Source organism: Ornithodoros turicata, chromosome 9 (assembly GCF_037126465.1).
Source record: "Ornithodoros turicata isolate Travis chromosome 9, ASM3712646v1, whole genome shotgun sequence".
NCBI lineage: Eukaryota > Metazoa > Arthropoda > Arachnida > Ixodida > Argasidae > Ornithodoros > Ornithodoros turicata.
In genome coordinates, this window is record NC_088209.1 from 12742336 (window position 1) to 12767048 (window position 24713).

Consider the following 24713-nt stretch of genomic DNA (forward strand, 5'->3'; position numbering starts at 1 on the left):
TTGTCTGAGTGATGCTTTGGAGCTGTGTAGGTAGGAAGTGACTTTTTCGGGTAAAACCCGATTCCGCCCGGTTATTCGCCCCCGAACTGACCTCCGACCAATTCGGGTTAAACCCGATTTCGCCCCGAATTCCAGTCACTATGAAATCCTCAAGCGACGTTTCCACTGAAGACGAACAAAGGTCGCCACGTGTAACACATGTAAGAATGGGTCACTTACATTCCCAGCAATACACCCATGTGTTTCAACACTGTCTATGCCTTCGGGGAATACCGGTGGAAGGTAATGATCTCGCAAAAAAAAAAAAAAAAAAAAAGAAGAGATTAGGAAAGGACTTAATAGACAAGAGGAGAAACAAAAACACCCGATAACACCCGAAGGCACTTTTATAACCCGATTTCTCCCCGAATTACAGGTTTAAAAATAGCGCCCGATTTTTAACCCCCCCCCCCCCCCCCCCCCCCGATTCTGAGAAAGGTATTTAACCCGAAAATGTCACCCCCTATATATAGGGCATTTTTTTTATCCTTTACAGGATTTTTATAATAAAGCTACGACCAGCTCCCGTGGCATAGTGGCTAAGGTCATCGCTTTCCACGCAGAGACTGGGAGGTGACACGGGTTCGAATCCTATCACCGGCTGTGCTGTCTGAGGTTTTCCCTGGGTTTTCTGAAGACCTTCCAAACGAATGTTGGCACAGTTCTCCCTGAAGTCTGCCCCGAATGCATACTAACCCCCCCCCCCCGTCTCCCACTCCTTCCTGTTGTCCTCACTCCATCTGTCCACGTCTGTACGCCGCTCATAGCCACTGTTGCTTCGCGGCGCTAACGCGGAATTAAAAAAGAAAAATAAAGATACGGGAGCTCTACCGAGATGCAGTTTTCACATGTGGGTTTTACAGCGTGCAACTACCAGATGACTAATTACCGAAAACTCATTAATGATTTAATTAATTAGACGTTTTTGGGGGAAATGCGAGATAGGAGAATTGGAGCCAGTCATTATTTAAATCCAGACTATTTTTTTTAAATATCGCGAGACGAACAAGTACTTTGAGATATAAATCGCCAAAATTTTGCTACGCAAATGGGCCAAGACTAAAGCCATCACTTGTGGAGCGCAAAAAGAAGGAGAGGGAGGGATCGCGTCGGAAGGCCACGTGTTTCGTAGCGGTCGAGCTGATTGGAATAAACGCTAATCTGTTGGCCAGATAGACCCCTTCTGCGTTCCAGAAATGCGTACTTTCGGTACCGGCTCATTTGCACACCAAAGCTTTTCGCAATTTGCATCTCAAAGTATGCGCTCGTTTCGGGATATTTAGAACAAGAGGATGGATTTAAATAATGACTGGCTCCAATTCTGCTGTCTCGCATTTTAGCGAAAACGTTTAATTCAGAAGTTAATTAACAAGTTGTGTTTTAGGTACCGTAATTTCACGCGTATTAGCCGCGGCTTATGCGCGTTTTTTTTTTTTTTCTCACGGGTGCTCTACGGCTTATCCACCGGTGCGCGGCTTATCTGATGACTATTTTTTCCTGGTATTTTCCTCATACGTCAGTTTTTTGACGAAAGGGCCGGGCCGACAGTGTCTCTGGAACAGCACTGCCCTGCCGATGCCCACATTCGAGTAGAATAATCTTCCTGGTGCATTCCCCCAAGCAACTCTAACGAAAGTGGTGACAGTGATTCACGTCTATTGGAAGACTACTGACCGATCAATCCATGAAAAACGCCCAACAAGGGCACAATCCGATCTTGGTATAGAGCTGACCTCCTTTGTTGTACACTATGGACCACAGGGTTTATGGCCTTCTATATGGTCTCCTTTGTCGTTCAAATCAGTCGTCTCGTATTGCCCGCGGCTTATCTGCGAGTGCGGCTTATCTGCCAGAAAATTTTCAAAACGTTCCTAAAAACGCGTCCTGCGGCTTATCTGCGGTGCGGCTTATACGCGTGAAATTACGGTAATTATTCATCCAGTACTAGTAGTTACACGCTCCTTTCCCACCTGCCGCGTAACTCACCTGTGAAAACTGCATTTAGGTAATACGAGATGGTAACGAACATCAGCAAAATCTCGACCACAATCGCGCCAATGAAGAAATACAATGACGTAATTGATCTCACGAAGCGAGAGCAACCCCCACGAGGACTTCAGACTATCGAAACTGCAGGCTTCCGTCCCATCCTTTTCAGGCGGCAGAACGAACCTACCGACTAATACACGGAAGGACACGAATAGTCGCATCAATGCGACTATTCGTATTCTTTAATGTATTAGTCGGTAGGTTCGGATAATGTACAGCTTCCTCCAAAGTTAATAATAACACACACACAAAAAAAAAAGTGATTTCCGAGCGTGGTAACAGTCACCCTGGGGGAATGTTATGTTAACAAAATCCTTGCGTTAAACTAACAGAAATTTTTTTATTAAATTACGATTCCCTCATGGCTCCAAGGGTTGCCGTAATCGCGCTCGAGAACGAGACCACATTTTTTTTTCCAGTGTTACTATTAACTTTGACAGGAGCTGTACCAACCGGCCCAGCTGTCCCTGCTTACGTTCCATCAGTCGTGGAAAACGAATGTACGCTTTATTATAAAAATTCTGTAAAAGGATAAAAAAAAATCTCTATAGAACTTAGTGCACCACTCAAAAAAAAAAAAAAAAAGCGAATCGACGAGGACGCGGTGTCCTCACGCTGCCCCACTAGAACCACGCTCCTCGCAGTAACCGAAGTAACCGGAAGTAACCGAAGAGAATTCATTTCCCGTTAGCTCGAGAGCAATCCGTGGAACCGAGTCTAAATTGTTAAATTGTTCGGGTTGTCACAAGGACTTTAACGGTACAGAGACTGAGTTGCTCACCACCAGATACTGCGGATGAAAGTGGACGATCTGTGTGCTGGTCGCGGGAAGGCAGACAGTACCAAGGGAAGACATTCCGGTCCTGGAGAAACGAAGAAAACAAATTAAATATCATTCCTTCGCTCCTTCATTTGGTTCAAATTAAATTTCATTGCACTCGTCAACAATGGTTGTAGTACACCTGCAGTGCGCGCGTGAGGTCTCTGACCTTGTAATTGCTCTAGAACCCCCTTGCCCTCCTTCTGAGACCCCGTAAGAAAACGAGAAAGAGAGGTAACGGACGTCACTCCGTGCCATGTCAAGTCAAGTGAAGGCAAGTAGCGTGCGGCATGTCGTCAAACCAGCACGTGATAGCTGAAGTAAGTAAGCGATGTGCTGCACGCAAGCTCATAGGCTCCGACCTCTTCATTTAGTCGCTGCCGTCATGCTAGCGCTCTTTCGACCTTCAAGTTGAATTTCCATGCGTTACAGTCAGGGAAGGATAACGGACGTATTTTGGTTACCGTTTCCATTTTCGTTTCTGCTATATTTTCGTTTCCGTTATCCGTTTCTGATACCGGCCTCTCAATTTCGTTTCCGTTACGTTTCCGTTTCTGTTTCTGTTTCCGGCAATGGAACGGTTACAGAGCTGCGGGAGGACGGCCCTTCGGGCTCTCTCAGCACCCTGTGTTTTGCACAAATACTGCTTCGGTGTCACGCGTACGCACTACACAAGTAATTTTACGTCATTGGGATGCGCACATCTTGCAAGATAAAAATATATAATATATATATATATATATATATATATATATATATATATATATATATTATATATATATATTATATAAATATATAAAAAAATGTAGGAACATGTCTTCAGCCTTCAGTCACTCGGAGTCCAGCAACTCCAGATGGGCGTAACCTTCATCCAATGTCGCATTTATAAGCGGACGCTCTCAGTAGTAAATAATACTGCCATGGCCACGGTGAAACGAAAAAAAAAGTACAAAATAAGTAACTAAAAATCGTAGGCTGTCACCCTCGTGCTATGGTGGAGTATAGTCATGTGTTGATGTCATGGAGTTATGAGGACTGGGACGAGGTAAGTGACGGATGCACCCTCGAGATCCAATATTGCGCTTTCTTTCCATGCTCTCGTGTAGTATTTAGAGCATTACAGGGAATGAAGTCATCAAAATACAAAAACAAAATATGAAAAGTCACTCAAATGTCATCGCGCAACAGAATTAGCCATTACCCGAATTCAATACCGGACGATAAATTCGTTTCCGTTTCTATTTCCGGTAATGGAGGACCGTAGTATGCGTTTCTGTTTCCGTCATCGTTACCATCTCCAATTTCGGTAACATACCGTTTCTGTTTCCGTTACCATTACCGTTACCCTTCCCTGGTTACAGTGACGCCGAACCGTATACCGAGGAAGACTGGGACAAGCGCAGAAAGTTGGTGAGACAGCATACTGCAGATGTTGGGACGCGGAAGCACACAAACACAAGCGTCACTCGCAACTATGTGCCTTCGGGCAATCTGGCATACCATTGCGATAGATGTGGTTGTGTTCCGGATTTTCGGGGTACCACTGTCCTGGGGAGGGCCAGATCTCAAATTACCCGGGAGATAATAGAAGCGCATCACATACTTTTGGCGGGGGAAGGCAAGTGTGTCAGTCAACCATCTCTAACACTTTCTGATAAAGAACTTGCCTTCCTAGGTACCTAATTACGTCCTTACTATCTACTGGCTGCCGTGCGTCTATCAGCACGGTTTGAGGCTTATAACCCGGCACGTGTCGCCTACCGGTTGTGTTTTAAAAGCATTCTTTTGCCTGCAATACATATTAGTTGCGAGTGACGCTTGTGTTTGTGTGCTTCCTTCAGTCCCTGTCTTCCGCGTCCCAACATCTGCAGGAAGACTGGGAGGTGAGACGGGTTCAAATCCTGTCACCGGCTGTGCTGTCTGAGGTTTTTCCCTGGGTTTTCCGAAGACTTTCCAGACGAATGTCGGCACAGTTCCCCCTGAAGTCGGCCCAGGACGCATACTAACCCCCCTGTCCCCCACTCCTTCCTGCTGTCCTCTCTCCATCTGGCCACGTCTGTACACCGGTCGTAGCCACAGTCGCTTCTCGGCGCTAACGTGGGAATTATTAAAAATAAAGAAAAAGTACACTCCGTTCCGACAGGCCTACAACATTTTGTCTGCACGCTATGAGAGTGTGAGAAGAGCTGTAGGTTGTTTCTCCTGCGAACATTACGCCACTGCAGTGAAAGCACGCTTTACAGGAGACTGTGACGGACAGTAGAACGAACACTATTTGTAGAAAGATGAAAGTCACTGAAAAGGTTAGCCAGCTGTAGGGATCGAACCCACATCTTCTGGATTGCCGGTCCAAGGCTCTACCAATGGAGCTAAGCTAACACGCCTCTCCAGCGACTTTCGGGGTGCGTCATCTGAAGGGACGACAAACCAGCCACTCACTCTCACTCACCCTCCTTTCACTCTTACATTTTTGCTCACTCATACACACATTCATACGACGGAAATCGACGCAAGCGGCACCTGTTGAACAAGAGATAAACTGATGTTCTGAGGCTGGAACAACATAGAGGGGACAGATACAAACAAAGCCTCAAATTGCCTGAGAAATCAACGATGAAAGATGAAAGTCACTGAAAAGGTTAGCCAGCTGTAGGGATCGAACCCACATCTTCTGGATTGCCGGTCCAGGCCGGTCCAGGGTAGAGCCCTGGACCGGCAATCCAGAAGATGTGGGTTCGATCCCTACAGCTGGCTAACCTTTTCAGTGACTTTCATCTTTCATCGTTGATTTCTCAGGCAATTTGAGGCTTTGTTTGTATCTGTCCCCTCTATGTTGTTCCAGCCTCAGAACATCAGTTTATCTCTTATTTGTAGAAAACCGACAGCCGCAGAAAAGACTGACGCTGCGAAAAACGCGGTTATTAATACCTCGTAAAAACACGGGTCAACGCTATTACCGTCACCCGTGTATAGTGAACGTCGACCAAGTATCGGCGAAGTATGTTCACGTGCGTCAAATTCTCACAATTGTTTACGCCGTCGTTTGCCAGCTAGTAAAAGGTCCCGAACTCAGGCTGACCACGTTTCCGTGCGGTCATAAAACAGGACGTGACACTCGGAAGGTCTGGTCGTAAAAAGGTGCCGCTGACCTCCACAATGAACTGGTCGTACACGCTATCCTCGGAGGAGAAGAAGACACCCATATAAAGGTTTCATCCTCATCTCATCGCTTAAACACCACTTGCTTGATGGTAGAGGATAGGTCACCTTAATATTCCCCTACCGATTACATTCGCTTTGTCTTGTTCTCTCTGCTTGTTCTTTTCTTTTTCCACCTCTGTGATTACTGTTCCGATGTTGGTATGTGCAATACTCTGATTTTTATAGCGCTTTGATTCACCTTGATTCCTATTGTGATATTGCTATACACCCTGGTTTACTCACATTTATGTAGCTGTCAGTGAGTAGTATGTTCTGATGCCGTCTGCATGTAAACCAGTAGTTTTACAGCCCCCCCCCCCCCCCCGTTCTAGCATATCTTTCGTGTTATATAAAGAAATAAATGAGAAAGTGAGAAAAACAGGAGAAGAGCGATTCCGTTTTCAAACAACGGGGAGTTTCCTCTAATTGGTCAACAACAGAGGTACGTCACATCCTGCTGTGCATATCGTCTGCTTTGTTTTCGCGGCCGCTAAGACCAGGACGAAGTTTCACCAACAACACGTTCGATGATGACTGGGGACTTCATTTGCGATTTGATGTACCCTTCTAGTCGTCTCATGTAAAGAGCGTCTGCTATCGTTTCTCCATCGCTGCAGTGACGCGTCTTCGCCACTGCCCGCGCACGCGTGCTTCGTGCCGAGGTAGCAGACGACAGCTATTCCACCGGAAGTTGACGCACTCGCGCTTCCGTCGAAGGGGTTGCCGGGTTGCGGGTCTGCGGAACATTGTACGGCTGCTGTTTCAAATTCGTTGCTTTCTGCCCCTGTTTAAATATGCCGAGTACATGCAGCGGTGCCGAAAACTGACAGCGCCATCGATGCAGGAGCAGTGACTGCAGTGCAAGCTGTGCTATACAAACATCCTACAATGACAACGCCTTCCTATACTAGAGGTGCGCTAAAGTAAAACATTTCTCTTCAAGGAATGAAGGGATCCGTTACCTTCACAGCCGTACAAAAGGAACGGGTATCACCCGTTACGCTCTTCTGCAGAGCAGCCTCAAACGATTTTTTCCAATCATCTTTTAAACCAGACCCGTACGAATCATGAGTTCGCACTCAAAATACAGTATATTAAATACTTTTTTCGGTCTTTTGGTACTGTATTCAATACTTTTTGTGACAGACATCTTTAAACTATTTGAAATGCTTCTTTTAGTATTTGCTACTCAGTCAAAATACTGCCCTTCGACGTCAAGCCGTATCCAGCACACTTCCCCGCCGTGTCAAGGGGTGGGTGGGGGGGGGGGGGGGGGAGAGATTTGCGCATATGTCATTTATCCTCCTGTACAATGGGCTGGTCCTACGCTTGGCCTTGCTTGTCAATAGCCCGACCTCTTCGTCAGAAAACAGCCCCTATTCATATTGTCAGGTAAATCCCCGGGGATTAGGTAGAGGAGATCTCGGCATTTATTTCCTTTGTCACCAAAGCAATAAACGCGCGCCAGAAGCTGAAAGACCCGAGCTGACATACAGGAGGGATTACGAAGTTTTGGGTCAGAACATATCACCCAAAGTTTACTTGAGTTCACCAAAGTTCACTAAACATTACGCCACACCTTGCAAATGAAAGTTACGCTTAAGTATGACGGATTAAGGTTGTTCCAATTTATTACTTTCATTTCTACGGTCACGTTCAGAATACTACTGCTCTACTACTGCTACTGCTTTCACTTATACTGCTAATACTAAAGTACTTTAAACAGTATCCTAAATACTTCTTCGAGTATTTAGTACTGCACTCAAATTATTTTGTTTTGAGTATTCTGTGCTCTATTTTAAACACTTTTGCCGCGGAGTATTTAGTATTTCATTTTAAATACTTTTACGCAGTATTTTGTACATGTCCGGGAGACCCGAATACCCGAGCGAACCCTTACGCAAATGCGACCCCACGTCCTGAAGTTACAGTAGGCACCGGAAATCTGACAGTGCGAGAGAGACGCCTTCGTTCTCTGCCCGAGTTCCTACAAATACAATACCCAATTCGTGTACTCACACGAGCGACATCCTCACAGAATATTCCAGTGGAAGAAAAAGCAAAAACACTGCTTACGGTGATGAAGTTCCGTCCCGTGTTATGTGAGCATTCACGCGGTGCAGAATATCGAGCGTGCCGTACTGCGCATTTAGCAGACGACACTTAGCAGACGACACCGTCAGCGTGTTTTTCTGTCGTCTGCTACGGAATATCTTGTGGCTGTGTAGTAGGATATTCCCCACGGTTAGCAGCGTACGTGAAGACACGACGTTGAAGCGCTCGCGCTCACGTGAGAGCAGAAAGCTATGACGCTTTTCGCATCTTCCGCTTCTGGGGGAATGTCGCTCGTGTGAATACACGGTCAGAGCCACATATAAAAGGGAGTCTGGCCATTGGGAGGAGCCACAAAAAGAGGCTCGACCTGTCAATCACAGTTTCGCTCCTCTGATTGGTTTGCTTTTTACCAAGGGGGTCGCCATGACACCATACTGCCACCCAAAATGGCGACGAAAACAAACACAGTGAAGCGGGGATTTCGTGACAAAAAATTTTCACAGACTAACCTGATTTTGCGCTGCAAATGTACATCCTAATATAAGTTTCGCGGAAATAAGTTTCAACTTATGCTCATCCATCGATATCTAACTGAAAATAATACGTTTTGTCGCCGGTGTTAGGCATAGTGAACACGGCGATCACAACGAAACCATAACAAAAACGGCGCTGTGCTGTACAATCTTATATTTAATTGCTGGATTTCATGGATATAAACTTTCTTGCCTCTTATATTCCAACTATTCATGTAGATTTGTTTAAAAATCATACCGACAACAGAATGTGTCCCAGCTGCCGGCAGCGGTACAACGACGGAAGCAGACGACAATTCCCGACGTGCCTTATGCTCCCTAGGTGGCGCTCATCAAATTTGCACCAACAATCCACTACTTTTGCAGATTACGAGAGGTATCCATGTCAATCCCATCCAATCCACTTGCCACCCAAAATGGCGCTGCCCATGTTGGATAAGGGGGCATTTAGTGGGGATAGGCTGATTGATAGTGCTTCATATTTCAAGACTTTATTGGTCGGAAAGCTGAAAAAGTGGGTGGAGCTTCAGGTATAGGCATGACCCATTAATGGCCAGACTCCCTTTTAATATACGGCTCTGTATACGGTATATGTCGTAGAAAACTTCGAAAACGACGCGCGCTTCTTCACGCGAAGATGCGAGGCGTGTCTGCTTCTCCGCTGGATAACCGCTTGGCGTCGTGCCCTGTGTGTCGACCTTTGGAAAGCACACTTTTTGTAAACGTGTACGGCTCTGTGTATTGAACGTACGGACTAAACACTACAAAGCGCTGAAAGATGAAAGTCACTGAAAAGGTTAGCCATCTGTAGGACTCGAACCCACACCTTCTGGGTTGCCGGTCCAGGGCTCTACCAATTGAGCTAAGCTAACACGCCTTCTCAGCGACTTCCGGGGTGCGTCATCTGAAGGGACAAACCAGCCACTCTGTCTCTCACTCATCCTCCTTTCACTCTTACATTTTTTGCTCACTCACACACACATTCATACGACGGGATCGACGCAGGCGGCAACTGATGAACATGAAAGAACTGATGTTCCGAGGCTGGAACAACATAGAAGGGACAAATACATACAAAGCCTCAACTTGCCTAAGTAATTAAGACAAACTTAGGCAAATTGAATTAGGAAAAACTAACTTAGGCAAATTGAGGCTTTGTATGTATTTGTCCCTTCTATGCTGTTCCAACCTCAGAACATCAGTTCTTTCATTACAAAGCGCGCATTAAGCTCCCGTGGCGTAGTGGTTGGGGTGGCCGCTTTTCACGTCGAGACTGGGAGGTAAATGCGGGTTCGAATCCCCGCACATCTGCTGCGCTGTCTGGGGTTTTCCCTGGGTTTTCCCGCACACTTTCCAGACGAGTGTCGGCACAGTTCCCCTTGAAGTCGGCCCAGGACGCATACTAACCCCCCTGTCCCCCACTCCTTCCTGCTGTCCTCTCTCCATCTGACCACGTCTGTACGTCGCTCATAGCCACAGTTGCTTCGCGGCGCTAACGCAGAATTAAAAAAAAAAGAACGTGCGGTTAGAGATGGCTGCACACCGGGCTGCTGGCTACCCCGACACGTTGTATCGCATTTGCCGCGACTTTTACGCAGCGCTCTCCGTTCATGCAGTTATTTGACGTGCGTGACACTACCGTTGGGGTTCCCCCCACAAGTCACGCACGACTTGAGGCAATGAAAAACTCGCAGAGCATTTCAGCTTCACTCCTCCGGAAGGCATCGAAATGCAAAAGCTAATAAAAACTGCGCTTTTCACGACGGAGAGCTCAGTACCTTGTTGTGATAGTCCCGCAACTGGTTCACAAATACACGAGCAAACACCAGTTTATCGGGAGCAAATTTATCACGGACGTTACGAACGAGTGGTGGTCCACTGGGAAGTAATCATTTTTCCTAAAGTGACAGCCAGCCTCATACTCGGAAACTACTTCCTATCTTTTTTCCCTTGGGCGGCGTTCCATGCCGGATACAAAGCCGCCGACGATATAACGGTCATTCAAAGCTGAGGTGCCGAACGGGAAAACGGTAGGTCGTTCGCGTAGCTGTTTATTTTGTGGCCTTATCGAGTGTGGTCCGTAAAGAGGAATTTCTGTGCGGAACAAAAACGGGTCCGAGTTGTAAACGTACAAGATTACGCGAGATACGGAACGGTGTTATATTTCCGCTTCCCATGGGGGGGCGCCACTATACGGACTAAATATCCGGGCGTAAATTAGGCTCCAATTGAGGATTAATCCAAACGGAGGATGACGTTTCGAAACCTTCATCAGGGATGGCAGTCGGGGCCTTGCACAGCAGACCTTTACAGCCTCGGTGCCTAATTAAATGAACCCTCGATTGGAGCCTAATCTCCACAATGAGTCTCACCCAACCGGATATGTTTAATGGCGGATTGGCTCGGTCATTTCCCGGCAGATTTATCCTGCCGGATCCTGAGCAATGTCACGTATCGTTTTCATTGTGTCAGGAAACCTGCCGGCTACCACTTTTTTACCCGTCACAATCTGGCCCTGCAGCGCGTTGCGTAAATGTATCCGGTGTCGTCGCATCCGCACCGCAGAAGGCCCGCATTGGCTGTGACTGGCCCGCACGCCGAAGTTAAGATGGGCTAGCAGACGACGGAACCGGAACACGAGCGACCGAGACGCCCCCTAGCGGCATCCAAGGGAATGCAAAATATGTTCGCCAACTGTTACAGCACATATACCATCTAGAAAACTTCAAATCAGGTAAAGTAGAACGAGAGGCAGGACTGAAACAAGCTGTCCGCTGTCTCCGACACTGTTCAACATGTTCCTGGACGACCTACTCAAAGAACTAGGCGACAGCAAAAAGAGTACCAAACACCACATACACATCAGGAAAACAAACAGGAACGCATATCCCAGCGCTCGCATTTGCGGATGACGTAGTACTTATAGCGTGGACACCCGGCGACCTGCAAAGTCTGCATCGACATATGCACCAAGATCGCAGAACCTAATGGAATGCAGCTCAGCTGGGGGAAAACGCAGTGAATGAAATTCGGGGAAACCATGTAACATAAACAACCAAAGACTATCGCTCAAGAGCTCAAACGTGACGCCCTGCAAGCGCTACAAACCGAAACCGAATCGCCAAACCGGTCAAACCAACCTCAGGGCCAAGTTAACACCACGATCTACTAGATTATAGCGACCATGTCATAATCGGCAACCCCTATGAGAAGCCCGTTCGCACGATCCGCTAGGGGCGCTACTCATCGGCCCGCGATATCTGCATCATGATTGGACAATGAAAATTTGAATTTTGAACGTGCAGAAGCGGACGTACGACTACCGTAGCAGACGACAGCAACAGCTCAACGAAAACGCATAGAATGATGATGATAACTTTAGAAAGAAGCATCTCCCGTGGGACATCCACCGCTTGTACAAAAATACTAAGGTAAGCTGAAGTACAAAGTATTGCAGGAATTGCAAATGCGGCGCTGGGAATGGGTGCCTACGATGTCGTTATACAGGGTGTGTGCAGAAAAACATGACCCGCATTTTTACATGTAACTCGTTGTCTACTTACCCGAGGAACTTCCATGCAGTGGCGTGCGAAAGCTACCAAAAAAGTCCTGGAAGCCATACTCAGCGTAAAAAAATAAACAGAGCGCGAAAACATAGGCTTCCATGCATTAGAATAGGGCGGTCATGACAGTGCATGGTAGTGCATGACGGTCTCAGGAGAGTTATGTGCAGGCACCGCTAGGGGCACTACCGATGAGCATCCATGTGGGACATCGTTTCAATTTCTGCATGAATTTCTGCCATTTCTGCACCGATAGCTCCCCTGGCGGTACTTGAACACAACTCTCCTGCGTCCGCCAGGTGCCCTATTCTGATGCACGGAGGTGAAGTTTTCGATGTTCTATCTATTTTTTAAGCTGAGTATGGCTTCCACGATTTTTCTGCAGACTGCAAAAGGGCAGCCTGAAGAACCGAAGGCTTCAGAAACGCTGCAGACGTTCGCGCAGCACGAAGATCATGACAGACGGTACGTGGAAAGACGGCAGAACATCGGTTCGGACATAAAACGCGAAGCAAGCGATGGAAGACAGGGAGCGGAAACGCCGAACAGCATGTTGCTGTCAACGCCAGAAATAACAGTGATAGCAGATAATAACGAACAAGAAAGAAGGACCAGGGTACCTGATAACAAGTTCCTACCCAGAAGAAATAAATTGCTTCTGCTAAATTTAATCCTCGTGCTACCAATTTTAATCCTTATGCCGTGGAATTTAATCCTAAATTCTCGGGTTAACTTTTCTTTACTCTTTTCACTAGAATGCGACAGTTTGGGACTACCTGTATGATTCATGACCTGTTTTGACTATTTCCGCGTTTACAGCCATAAACTGACTCTTTTGTGACTATGCCTACTCTATGCACTACATTGAGATGGTATGGGACTCTCCGCATGATTTATAACCCGATATGACTATTTCCTTGTTTATGGCTACAAACTTTTTGCGACAAACCTTTTTGTGACTATCACTCCTCAATGCACTATTATGTTATAGTATGAGACTACCTCCATAGTTTACGACATGTTAATGTTATGAGTAGTTCCTTGTTTACGACTATAAATTGACTTTTTATGACTTTGCCTACTCTATGCACTACTATTGGATGGTATGGGACTACCTGCGTGATTTAGGACCTGATATGACTATTTCCTTCTTTTCGGCTATAATTTGACTTTTTGTGACTATCACTGCTCAATGCACTACTATGTGATAGTATGGGACTACCTGCACGATTTATGACCTGTTTTGACTATTTGCTCGTTTACGAGTATAAATTGACGTTTCTATGAATATGCCTACTCTATGCACTACTATGGGGTGGAACTACTTGCATGATTTATGGCCAGTTATGACTATTTCCTTGTTTGTGGCTATAAATTTAATCTTTATGACTGCCATGCACTTCATGCACTACTATGGGGTAATGTCGGACTACCTGCAATGTTTATGTCCAGTTATGACTATTTCTTCTTTTGCAGCTATAAATTGACTATCGCTGGTAAATGCACTACTATGCGATAGTATGGGAGCACCTGCATGATGGATAACCAGTGATGACTATTTCCATGTTGTTAAGGGAAAATTTATTATGAACGTAATACATAAGCTGTACTCAACACTTGTTTACAACAATAAATTGATTTTTTATGACTATGAGTACTATTTGAACTACTATGTGATAATTTAAGATACCTGTATGGTTTATGACCTGTTATGACTATTTCCTGGTTGGTAGCTACAAATTGATTTTTATGAATACAACTATTCTTTGTACAACAAAGGGATATTATAAGACTAACTACATAATCTATGACCTGTTATAACAATTCCCTGGTTTACAGCTACAAATGATCTTTCTGTGACTACGACTACAATGTGCACTACAATGGAATACAACAACATCAACAACTTTATTTTAAGATGATGAATTCAGCATCCGCCTCAGCATTCGTCATACCATCCGAAGGCGTAGTGCAAGGACGACGCCTTTCACATCCAACCTCCTCAACAGCTGCGGAACTCTATGTCATCCTTTTCTTTCTACAACACATCGCTGATTCTACCCTGCGGAAATGGGCAGTTTTCACAGACTCCAAATCTGCACTTCAAGCTATTGAAAATTCCGGCATACGAGGCCCACCCGCACCCCTAGTCACAGATGTGTTAATGGCTTACCACACTGTCTACGTAGCAGGCCACAGGCTAGTTCTCCAGTGGGTTCCAGCCCATTGTGGTGTCGTGGGGAACGAGCAGGCCGACAGCGCCGCAGAAGCAGCACTCTCGTATCGGAAACGGACCAGTATTGTGCTGCTGAGAGGAGACCCGTGACGCCTCGTGACACCCCTGGCTTCCCGCCAATGGACAACCGACATTCTTCCCCCCTCTATGTTGAACAGAGTTGATCCCACGCTCGCTTTCCGCATGCCACGAAACACCTCTCGTCAAGATGCTGCATTAATCCACCGACTGCGACTCGATGTGGCCTTTACAGCTCAGTGGCGTTACCGCTTGAGACAAGCTGACTCTCCCAGCTGCTGCCACTGCGGTGCTCTGGAGGATCTGGAGCACATTCTTCTTCGTTGCCCTCACTACTAACCTTCCCGAACAGCACTCTCCGAGTCTCTTAGTCAGCTGGACTCTCGCCCATTGTCCCTATCGAATTTGCTTGATCCCTGGCCCAATCCAGCCCAGCAACGATATGCGCTCAAAGCTCTGTTGACATTTCTGGATACCATCGGACTTCGATCGTTATTGTGAAGGGGCTCATTATTTTATTCCCCACCTCCCCACCAGCAATGGGGTAGAGTATCCCCTCTGGCGATGAACCTCCCCACTCTCCATTTCAAAATAAAGTTGTTGTTGTTGTCATAATAGGTCATAAATTATGCAGGTAGTCCCACAGCGTCCCATATAGTACTGCATAGAGCAGGCGTAGTCATAAAAAGACAATTTATGGCCGTAAACAAAGAAATACTCATAACAGGCCATAAATTATGCAGGTATAGTCCCATACTATCACATAGTAGTGCATGGAGCAGTGATAGTCACAAAAAGTCTGTATAGGGCTGTAAACGAGGAAATAGTCAAAACATGTCATAAATCATACAGGTAGTCCACACTGTCGCATTGTAGTGAAAAGACTAATGAAAAGAGAGCCCGAGAATTTAGGATTAAATTCGACGGTACAAGGATTAAAATTCGTAGCACGAGGATTAAATTTAACATAAGAATGATTAAATCCCACGGTATAAGGATTAAAAGTGGCGTCATGAGGATTAAATTCCACGGTATAAGGATTAAATACGACGGGAAAACCTCTAGTAGGTCGTGGTCGACATGCCGCCATGACACTGCGGAGCCGCAGCCAAGCCAAGCCAGCAGCTAAGAGTAGTCGTCAAGTAAGTCGAGTGACTACAAGTGGTCCGGTTCCCACTTCTGGACACCGTGACGACAACATTCATTTTATCATTTTATCGTTATTACAAACTCCGTACTCTATCTTGTTACGGAAAGTTGGTTCAGTTCGTTACGTTAGTAACCCCAAATTAAAACACACACACACACACACGACTGCGTCTCGGTAGGGCTCTACGAAATCGATACGATAAAGCAAGATATCAAATCCAAGCTTAGCAATGTGAGGTCACCCGCTTCAGAGGTACAGGGTGGGACAAAAGTTGACGGAACACGGTACAGACGTATTTCTTCATCGGAGCGGTCTCCTACTAGCTAACAGGAAGATATTAAATAAGAAACGGGCGACCGGCTGTTCTGTCTGTCTATGAGTACGTGTGCCGGCTCCTCTTCGCTGCTAGTGTGTCACTCCAATGAAGAAATGCGACGCCCAGGAGTTCCGCAAACTTTTGTCCCAAGCTGTACAAGGCGACTGGCTTATCGTGATTTCGGAATCGGTATGATGATTCACCTTCCGATGTCACACCTTCTTGCTATGGAAACTTTCCATGGGAAGAAGGATTTCACCCTCGTTTTACCTTTCCCGAATGTACCACCAAGTATACGAGTTTAGGGGAGTGAACCCCCGAACACCTCCCCACCCCCACCCGTTAAGTCTACGCTACCGACTCTCAAAACCTCTGAATGGATATGTCGGCTGACATTCGTCGTACGGCACGTCAAATTAGCCCCATTAAAAAAAAAAAAAAAGAGGAAAGAAAGGAAAGAGACATGAGTACGCCGTCAGGTAGGGAGAAAACGAACCAATAATTGAGCCTCTGTATGCACAATAAGGGGATAAGTCGAAAAATCCCAAACCGAGAAAACTGCGAGTGAATATTTGGTTAAGTAATCGCAGATAAGTTTCCACGAATAACTAAAAATGCAAAATGTGTAACACATATGCATGTGTCTACTGTACCTGCATGTCCCATTCACATCATTTCTGTGTGTGTGATTTAGCAGAAATTGAACAACATCCAGGAGCATGACATATCCCCTTTTTCTATATAACAACGCACGCGCAGGGTTTTCCTGCAGGAAAAAAAAAAACAGTTTTCACGGGTCGGACTTTCATGTTGACGGCAGGATGGCCGAAGTTACCTTTGTGCAGTGGAGCAGCCTAGGTCGTGATTATCGTGTTGCTAAACGAGCAAAATAACGTTCTGCATGGCCAGCAAAATATGACTGATTAGCACAGTGCGCACGTTTTTCCGATTACAACGCTCAGTAGCACTGCTGACACGGTCACGTGAGGTAGGAAGAACATGTGTTTCGAGTCGGAGTTCATTTCCACGTCGTAGCAAAATTTAAGCTACACCATTTGTAACAATGTGTAGAAAAGGGGCCTGATCTGGCGGTCCATCCCATTGACACACATGCATTTCCCGTTTCTTACGCTCCTGTAGCGAGTCAATAAATTGCAGTATGGTCCTAAATCTTATTTAGCAGGTACATACTGGTATGTAGATGTCATTGCAACAAAAACACTAAAAAGGGGATTCATTCGACTTATCCCCTTATCGCATACAGAGGTTCAATTGCTCTTCCCTGGCGCGGAAACGTCCTCTTCCGCCTCTTTGCACTCCTCCGAGGCACGTAAGTTCAGGGAACCCATGATGCATGCTTTTATGACTCATATAGCTACATCAGCATATTTTCCCCAAAGTTCCGATAGAGAAAGAGAGAAAATTGCGAAAGGAAGGAAGAGCGGCACACCCAGGGGCTAGCTATACACGCAGTGCCGAACACGGCGTTGCACCAAAAATCCCCAATCGATATCCTCACATATAATGATATAACGAAGTTTGGTGGCCCCCGGGTCATTTGGAGCTGAAGCACGGCCTGCTCCACTTGCTCTATTCGCCTACTCGTGGCAGCGGAGAAGCCGCTTCCCAAAAAATATCTCCTTTTCGAGCGCGGCTGACTTTGCTTTCGTCTCAAAGAAGAATAAAGATGAGCCTATTTCAATTTTCATGGCGGGACGCAGCGCTTTTCAGCGTCGCCACAGTAGCTTTTTCCTCCCTCTCGCAAAACACAAAAGGATACAACAACGTCTTCGAGAGGAGCGGTTGGAAAAGAGAAAAAGAAAAGAACGGAGCGTTGAAGGATATGCTTTGGTTGTGAAGGTCGAAAGCGGTATGCGTGCGGATCAAAGGAACAATAGCTGCATTCGCGCACAAGCTTGCAGTTCTTATGTCAGCAGCATGATTATTTCCAATGGCAGGCGTCGTAGTCGAGAGAGACATCTCTTCGGAGACTCCTAATCATCGCACTGATGCACGGCGAAGGAAGAAAATTATTTCCGCGCTGTGGAGAGCGAGGACAACATTTTTTTTTTCCTTTATAATTTTCAGCGAATCGGGCAACGCCATCCAGATACACAAGTCCCACGTAATGCCTCCTCTCACGCCATCGCACGTAGACATCCAAAGTCAGGATGTCAGCCAATCGCTGAGGACGATTTCAAAAGCGAGTGCTCCCAGTGGCAGTCCCTGCAGCCAATAGAGGGCTGGTGCCCATAGTTACGGCCACCGGGAGCACGGTCGTGAATGGCAAACCGCTTCTCTTCATACTGTAGAAACTGTGTACATTTCTGAAAGCTTGTAACTTGCGCGCTTCAGGTACGTAATAAACCTCTACCCGAGAAACGTCATCATGACGTTGGTAGACACACCGAAACCAAAACAGATCGGAAGGGGAGAGCTGGGTTCCACAAATGGGCAATTGTTCGCTGCCTCCCATTGAAAGAAAACTAGGACCGAAAGTCACGTCCTTTTCAGAGACCATCTTAATCCCCTCGAGACCGTGGCTTTCGGGCGCGACCTTGTTCGCCACTAGCATTGAACGTAGTTCAACTCTGCCAAACTCGTGGCGCTGTCGAACATTATGACGTCATTTGTTTACAAACAGGTAGAGGTCTATAGCTCTGCTGCTACTACATCGTGCTTTTTTTTTTTTTTCAGCAATCGAATTTCAAAGATTGCTGCGCGAAGCAAAACTTGCGGAGTCCAAAACGCGCCGCCAACCCTGAGGCGACTCGCGCGCGACCCATTGAAAACACAGGCAACTTAGCGAGCCATCGGTGGGCCGGCTGCAGTGTGTCTCTTTCGTCGTCGAAGGTGGACGGTTAGTGCATCCCAGAACACTTGAACGTAAACATGTCCCACATGGCCGACGGCTCTAAACATCTAACAGGGAGAGAGACAACGTAAACCAGATATCCGCAGAAATCGCGTGGATGCGAAGTTTTGTACACAGCGCCGACACGGGGCAACTTTCGCAGCTTTCCTCTTCTGCTCACTCTACACCCGACGGTACTGTTGGTCATTTATTTATTTATTTTCTCGCTTATTTATTCTTGTTTTTTTGTGTGTGTGTTTTTTTCTAGCGCCCACCAACGGAGGGAGGCGAAGTAGCAGTAATGGCGGAGGAGCAGACGACACAAGAGATAGAGAAAGGCCAACAGATGACGCACACATGTTTCTCACAGGTTACAGCCGCTGTCAATAGTTTAAACCGAACTTCGAGAGAGTTGTTGTTCCTCTTCAAAACAGGTCTAATGGTAATTACTAAATGCCTCAAATGCGTTACGTATGCAGTATTCCAATAGGGTTTATTCACATGACGTCATCCGCAGGAGACCGCCACTGTCGCTTGCAGGCATATGTGCTGCATCGGCCGCTATATTGTAGGTCCCATCCAAGCCACTACCCATATCGTACTCACCGTATATGTGGTGTTTCAAAGTTATTGTGCTGCGTGATTTGTAGCATATCCAAACAATTTCCATGTTTTCGACGTTAATAGTCATCCAAAAAGCATATGACAGCGAACGAATGCGGGAACATAACTTCGAGGGACCTATACAGTATGGCGGCGAGGTGACGTCAGTGAATAAACCCTATATTACCTATGTATCACGTTTTATCTGCCAGCCAATCCGGGGCCAGCTCCCACTTTGCCCTCGGCGAACGTCGAGGGTCGCCGCCTTTCAGTTTCTAGAAGAGTTCAAAATTAATTAGTACGAAGACTATGAAAAAGCTGAGAAGTCATGACTTGTGTATGCAACCATCACACGGCAAAGTTCTACGCGATGGCGTCTTAAAACATGGTGGTTATATTTTACTTTACAGTCCCTTTAATCATCACGTCACGTCTTCCAGGTGGTATTCGCTGAAGCCCCCCTCCCCAAAAAAAAGATCCTCCTCCCTCTCTACGCTGCTGCGACGAAGGCTCACTTTCTCTAGGCAGAGGGTGCTAGGTTGGCCCTGCGCCGTTTTTCATTTCGGGAGCCGCTAAGCGAAAAAAAATTGATAAAACGTAACATAGTGTCTTTCGTCCCCAGGGTATAATACGACGCCGCCCCGGGCAATTTTGGCGCTGCGGTCGCTTCTTGTCTGGACGTAATGTGCTCCAACCTCTCCGACAGATGCTATACGCTGTGCAAGTGCGTCTTTGCGCATGAGAGGAGGCAGTGAGAGGGAAGAGGGAGGGCGCCGCCTTAGCCAATGGGGCTTCCCGAGTGGAGTAACCGGGAGAGGAGATATGCGCAGAACGCTCGGTTACTTGCAGAGCGTATTGCAGAACAAACACAAAAGGCAGTAAATTTCGCACCGAACAGAGCTGTACGACTACTCGGGACGTACCGCTACCCGAAAGTGGTCCGTTCGAGTAGACGTCCCATGTGGGGAGCTATTTATTCTTCAAGCGAACACTATACATCACCATCTTGTTGCTCTCGTGGTTTGAAGTTTCTGGCGCAAGGATATCGAAGATCATGCTGCACCGTACGATGTTACGCAGACGTATCTTCGTCACGGTAATGCCCAGTGGTTTACTCAATATGTTCACCCATATTGTCCGGTAATAAGACTCCTCATATGTTATTGAGAATGACATACATGACATAGTGACAATGACATATTACAGACAATGTTCTTTCTGACGCTCAGTCGACCTAGGCATCAAGAACGATGCCTAGGTAATCCAGTCACTTGTTTGTAAGTCCGTACTAGCAGGCTTCTAGCGTGTCACTCTGTGACAGGAATGTGCCGGGGGGTCTTCCGTAAACTTTTGTCCAGCACTGTACCAAGCGACAGAGCTTTCGAAAAATACCAGGCAAGGGAGTTGCCAATAGTCGTCTCCTGGAGAGGGGATCACCCAGCCCCTAAGGAATTCCAAGGGTGCTCCAGGCTGGTGACTCTACTCCAGGCGGGGGAGTCGCAAATATTCCTCTGTCCTGCAGGACTTCGGGGCACCATTCATGCGTGCTCTCGTGGTTTCTTGGGAAGAAATTTCTGACAAGATTTGTCGTAGGGTGACCATGCGTGGGCTGTGCACCACGACCATCTCTATAATACACGACCATAACCTTCGTACCTATCCCCAGCGCCGCTTATTTAGTTTCGCCCAACGGCCCCAGGTAGGTGCACCCTCTGAAATGGTGCAGATGCTCAGAGAACCTGCGGTAATACACAAACAAGTACGCACGAAGAATTAATCACAAGGACCACTGATGTTGCACACAGCTGAGCTACAACAAGCGCTCTTCTGGTACGGCAAGTGGCGCCCCCGCTCCTCGAGCCGCGGACGGAAGTCCCATAAACGAACGGGCGAGTGTTATAGTCGTCTATTATAGAGATGGTCGTGCATGCCACGCACACACTTCCGTCAAAACCCGGTGTGTGCCCGCATATGGTCGCAGAGTCACGTTCTTCACCGTGCAACCTGCCAGCTTTGGAAGTTTTTGAGTCCGGAATCGTTTTGGAAGACGCGGGAAGACATTGCACATCCGGGCTGTATTGTACAACCATCTGTAACTCCAATTCTTATCGTGACAAAAAGAAAAAAAAGATAAGGAGGTTAACGGAGCAAATTTCGGAATTGCATTCGTAGACTATGATCAATAAAGTTGAAATGAAAACTAAACGGGACGCATGTCATAAAAGGATACGCATCCACGGCAGTGATTTCGCCAGAAATTCACGGCTGGGGGGGGGGGGGGGGAGGGGAGGGGTGCCGAGCTTTCAAGGGGGGGGGGGGGCTTGGTGAAGGTTCCACTTGCGGAATTTTTCCTTAGACACGCAAATAATCGTGGCACAATGCTGACATATCTGCACAGCTTTTCCGTTTTATTTGTACATGTTATTACGTTAGAACACAGTACATTAGAATACAGATTCATTATGAACGGCATTTCAACATTAAGATGCATAATCACGCGACCGACAATGAAAAAAGACTAGCGCCTTGTCTCACGAAGTTCAATGAATACCTAGCAACCACCGGTGAAAACCTTAGACGAAAAAGCAGAGTACCTCGCTTAATTGAGTTGGACACATAATGGTTCTTGATGATCCACATTGAGTTTGCGTGCCCGCACGCATTTTTGCTCGTATATGCGCGCAATATATGCATCGAACAGTTACTTTCAAATGATTTTGGACAAATGCATGGTACGATCATCTGCATGACTGTGGTCCTACAGCCGAAGTTTGACAGTACAGGATGTAATTCGCTGCGCCGGACTCACTACCAGAACGTGTTGGTAGCCAGCTGGTTGGGGTCACCTGAGAAATTTCAGGGGGGGTGTTGCAAAAATGCAGGGAGGGTGTACACCCCCCTTGGGGGGGTAGGGAAATCCCTGATCCACGGTGGCCGCATCCCATGGCGCTTCCCATTGCGCACGTGACTTCTCGTGGGCTGCCTCACTGGCGGCAGCGAGGGCGCTGCGGTGTCGGAGCGGCATGAGTTTCGGCATTCGCGGTGTCCCGTTTTCTCCGCTTCCGTTACCCTCTTCGCTGTGAAACTTTCAATGCAGATTCACATCGGTGCCAAGAACCGCCATTTACGTTTATCTGAGATAACCCCTTTAAATGATCAATCTCTCAAGCAGTCCATTGGAAGTTACCGTGGCAATATATTTTTGCTCTGCGCTGTATTGTCACTGCGCAATCAAATTTCCAAAAACAGTCTGAGAAAAGCAGCCGCTGCTTCTATCCGCTTGAGACACTCCGGGTCTACGTCACGAGTCACATGACAGGGGAATAGGCCACGGCACGACGTTCCCCTGATTCTCCGACAGGCACTTCTCAAGAGTGGAGGGTTTTGGAAACGTGTGCCGAACAGAGGCACCGCTCATGCGCTGAAGGTTACCTACGCGGCTACGCCCGTCGTCCTTTCGCAGGAGATCATTGTATTCGTTGCCGAACAGGCCGTAGAAATATGGCAGAATTAACGCGAATCCTTCGCGCTATTTCAGCAACAGCGGTAGCTGTGGAGTCCACCTGAGACATTACGATTGCGTCTGTGGAGATGAAAGAATCCGAACGTCTGCGCATGCGCTGTGGATGGGTGGATGAATCGTCGCTTTTCCGGACTGCAGCGTCAAAACGTCGCGCGTACGCCATGGCCTTGCACACGCGGCGAAGAAACGCCAGCGAGGCGACAACCCGAAACGCATGGAACGCGTACGGAGCGAGTGACGCGAGCCACTGTTGCTATATTCGTCGACCACAAATATCTGCTAGAACGTGCAGATGCTCTTCTTTCCTGTGGTTCCTGCGTTCCTTCATTACAGATGCTATTAAAATGTTCACGTAAATTTAGTGTGATGGATAATGTCCCAAAAAGTTATGCGAGCTGCTCATACGCCACCTTGTCTGTCGCACGACGGCCATGGTTCTGTCTACTTCTCGGAAAACGCGCCCAAACGCGCGCGAATATCCGTAGTCGACAGATTCCGGCGTACGCCCTCCGCGCGCGTTGAAAAACTGGTTTTTACGAGGTCACACGCATGCCGAGCGCGCGCGCGTCCTGAAAACGTCGGAAAAACGCTCCATGCGTTTAGCCCTGTGGGGAAGCGCCATGGGATGCGGCCACCGTGGATGCGTATCCTTTCATGACATGCGTCCCGTTTAGTTCTCATTTCAACTTTATTGATCATTGTCTACGAATGCAATTCCGAAATTTGCTCCGTTAACGTCCTCATCTTTTTTTTTCTTTTTGTCACCATAAGAATTGGGTGTAAAGGAACGGGAGATACACGCGGTTGGACAATACAGCCCGGGTGTGCAATGTCTTCCCGCGTCTTCCAAAACGATTCCAGACTCAAAAACTTCCAAAGCTGGCAGGTTGCACGGTGAAGAACGTGACTCTGCGACCATATGGGGACACACACCGGGTTGTGACGGAAGTGTGTGCGTGGCATGCACGACCATCTCTATAATACACGACCATAACACTCGCCCGTTCGTTTATGGGACTTCCGTCCGCGGCTCGAGGAGCGAGGGGGCGCCACTTGCCGTACCAGAAGAGCGCTTGTTGTAGCTCAGCTGTGTGCAACATGAGTGGTCTTCGTGCGTACTTGTTTGTGTATTATCGCAGGTTCTCTGAGAATCTGCAGCATTTCAGAGAGAGATGCTTTAAAGGTACGCAGTTATAGCCAGGGATCGGAACTGAAACTGAACCCGAACCGGAAACCCGAGAAAACCGTTATTTTCTGACGAACCCGAACCGAACCGAACCCGAACAATTTTTTTGCTTGTCCTGAGCCGAACCGGAAATGAACCGAAAAAAATTGATACGGTTACCGGTTCGGGAATCGGTTCAGAGGTGAATTAATTGTACTACTGACCGACCTTTTTTTTTTTGCTCACCTGAACGGTTATCTCACACCTTTCACTTACAATCGTGTACGGTGAGCGTAAGCTTGCTTGCATGTAGCAAAATTACTGCACGTGGACCGGTTAAACCGATGCCGAAAAAAGTAACTGTTCCAATCCTTGTAAATGCCCCGACCGCTGACAGATTTTTTTTTGTCTGTGTATGTGCGGGGGGTGGGGGGTGGGGTTTCTCCCTGAGCCGAACCCGAACCGAACCGATATACCTGAACCGGTTCAAGCTGATAATTTCGGTTCAGCGGAGCTAAACCCGAACCGAACCAATATGCCTGAACCCGAACCCGAACCGGACCGAAAAAAATACCGGTTCCGATCCTT

General features: G+C 47.1%; 1 protein-coding gene across 1 annotated transcript in view; it reads right to left on the minus strand.

The window, feature by feature from the left end:
- The window catches only part of LOC135368124 (calcium uniporter protein, mitochondrial-like), a 214950-nt gene that overhangs the window by 12813 nt on the left and 177424 nt on the right, over positions 1 to 24713 (minus strand). Inside the window, exon 3 of the mRNA XM_064601214.1 lies at positions 2870 to 2951. Coding sequence (XP_064457284.1) covers positions 2870 to 2951 — 82 coding nt within the window. The remainder of the gene's footprint in view (positions 1 to 2869; positions 2952 to 24713) is intronic.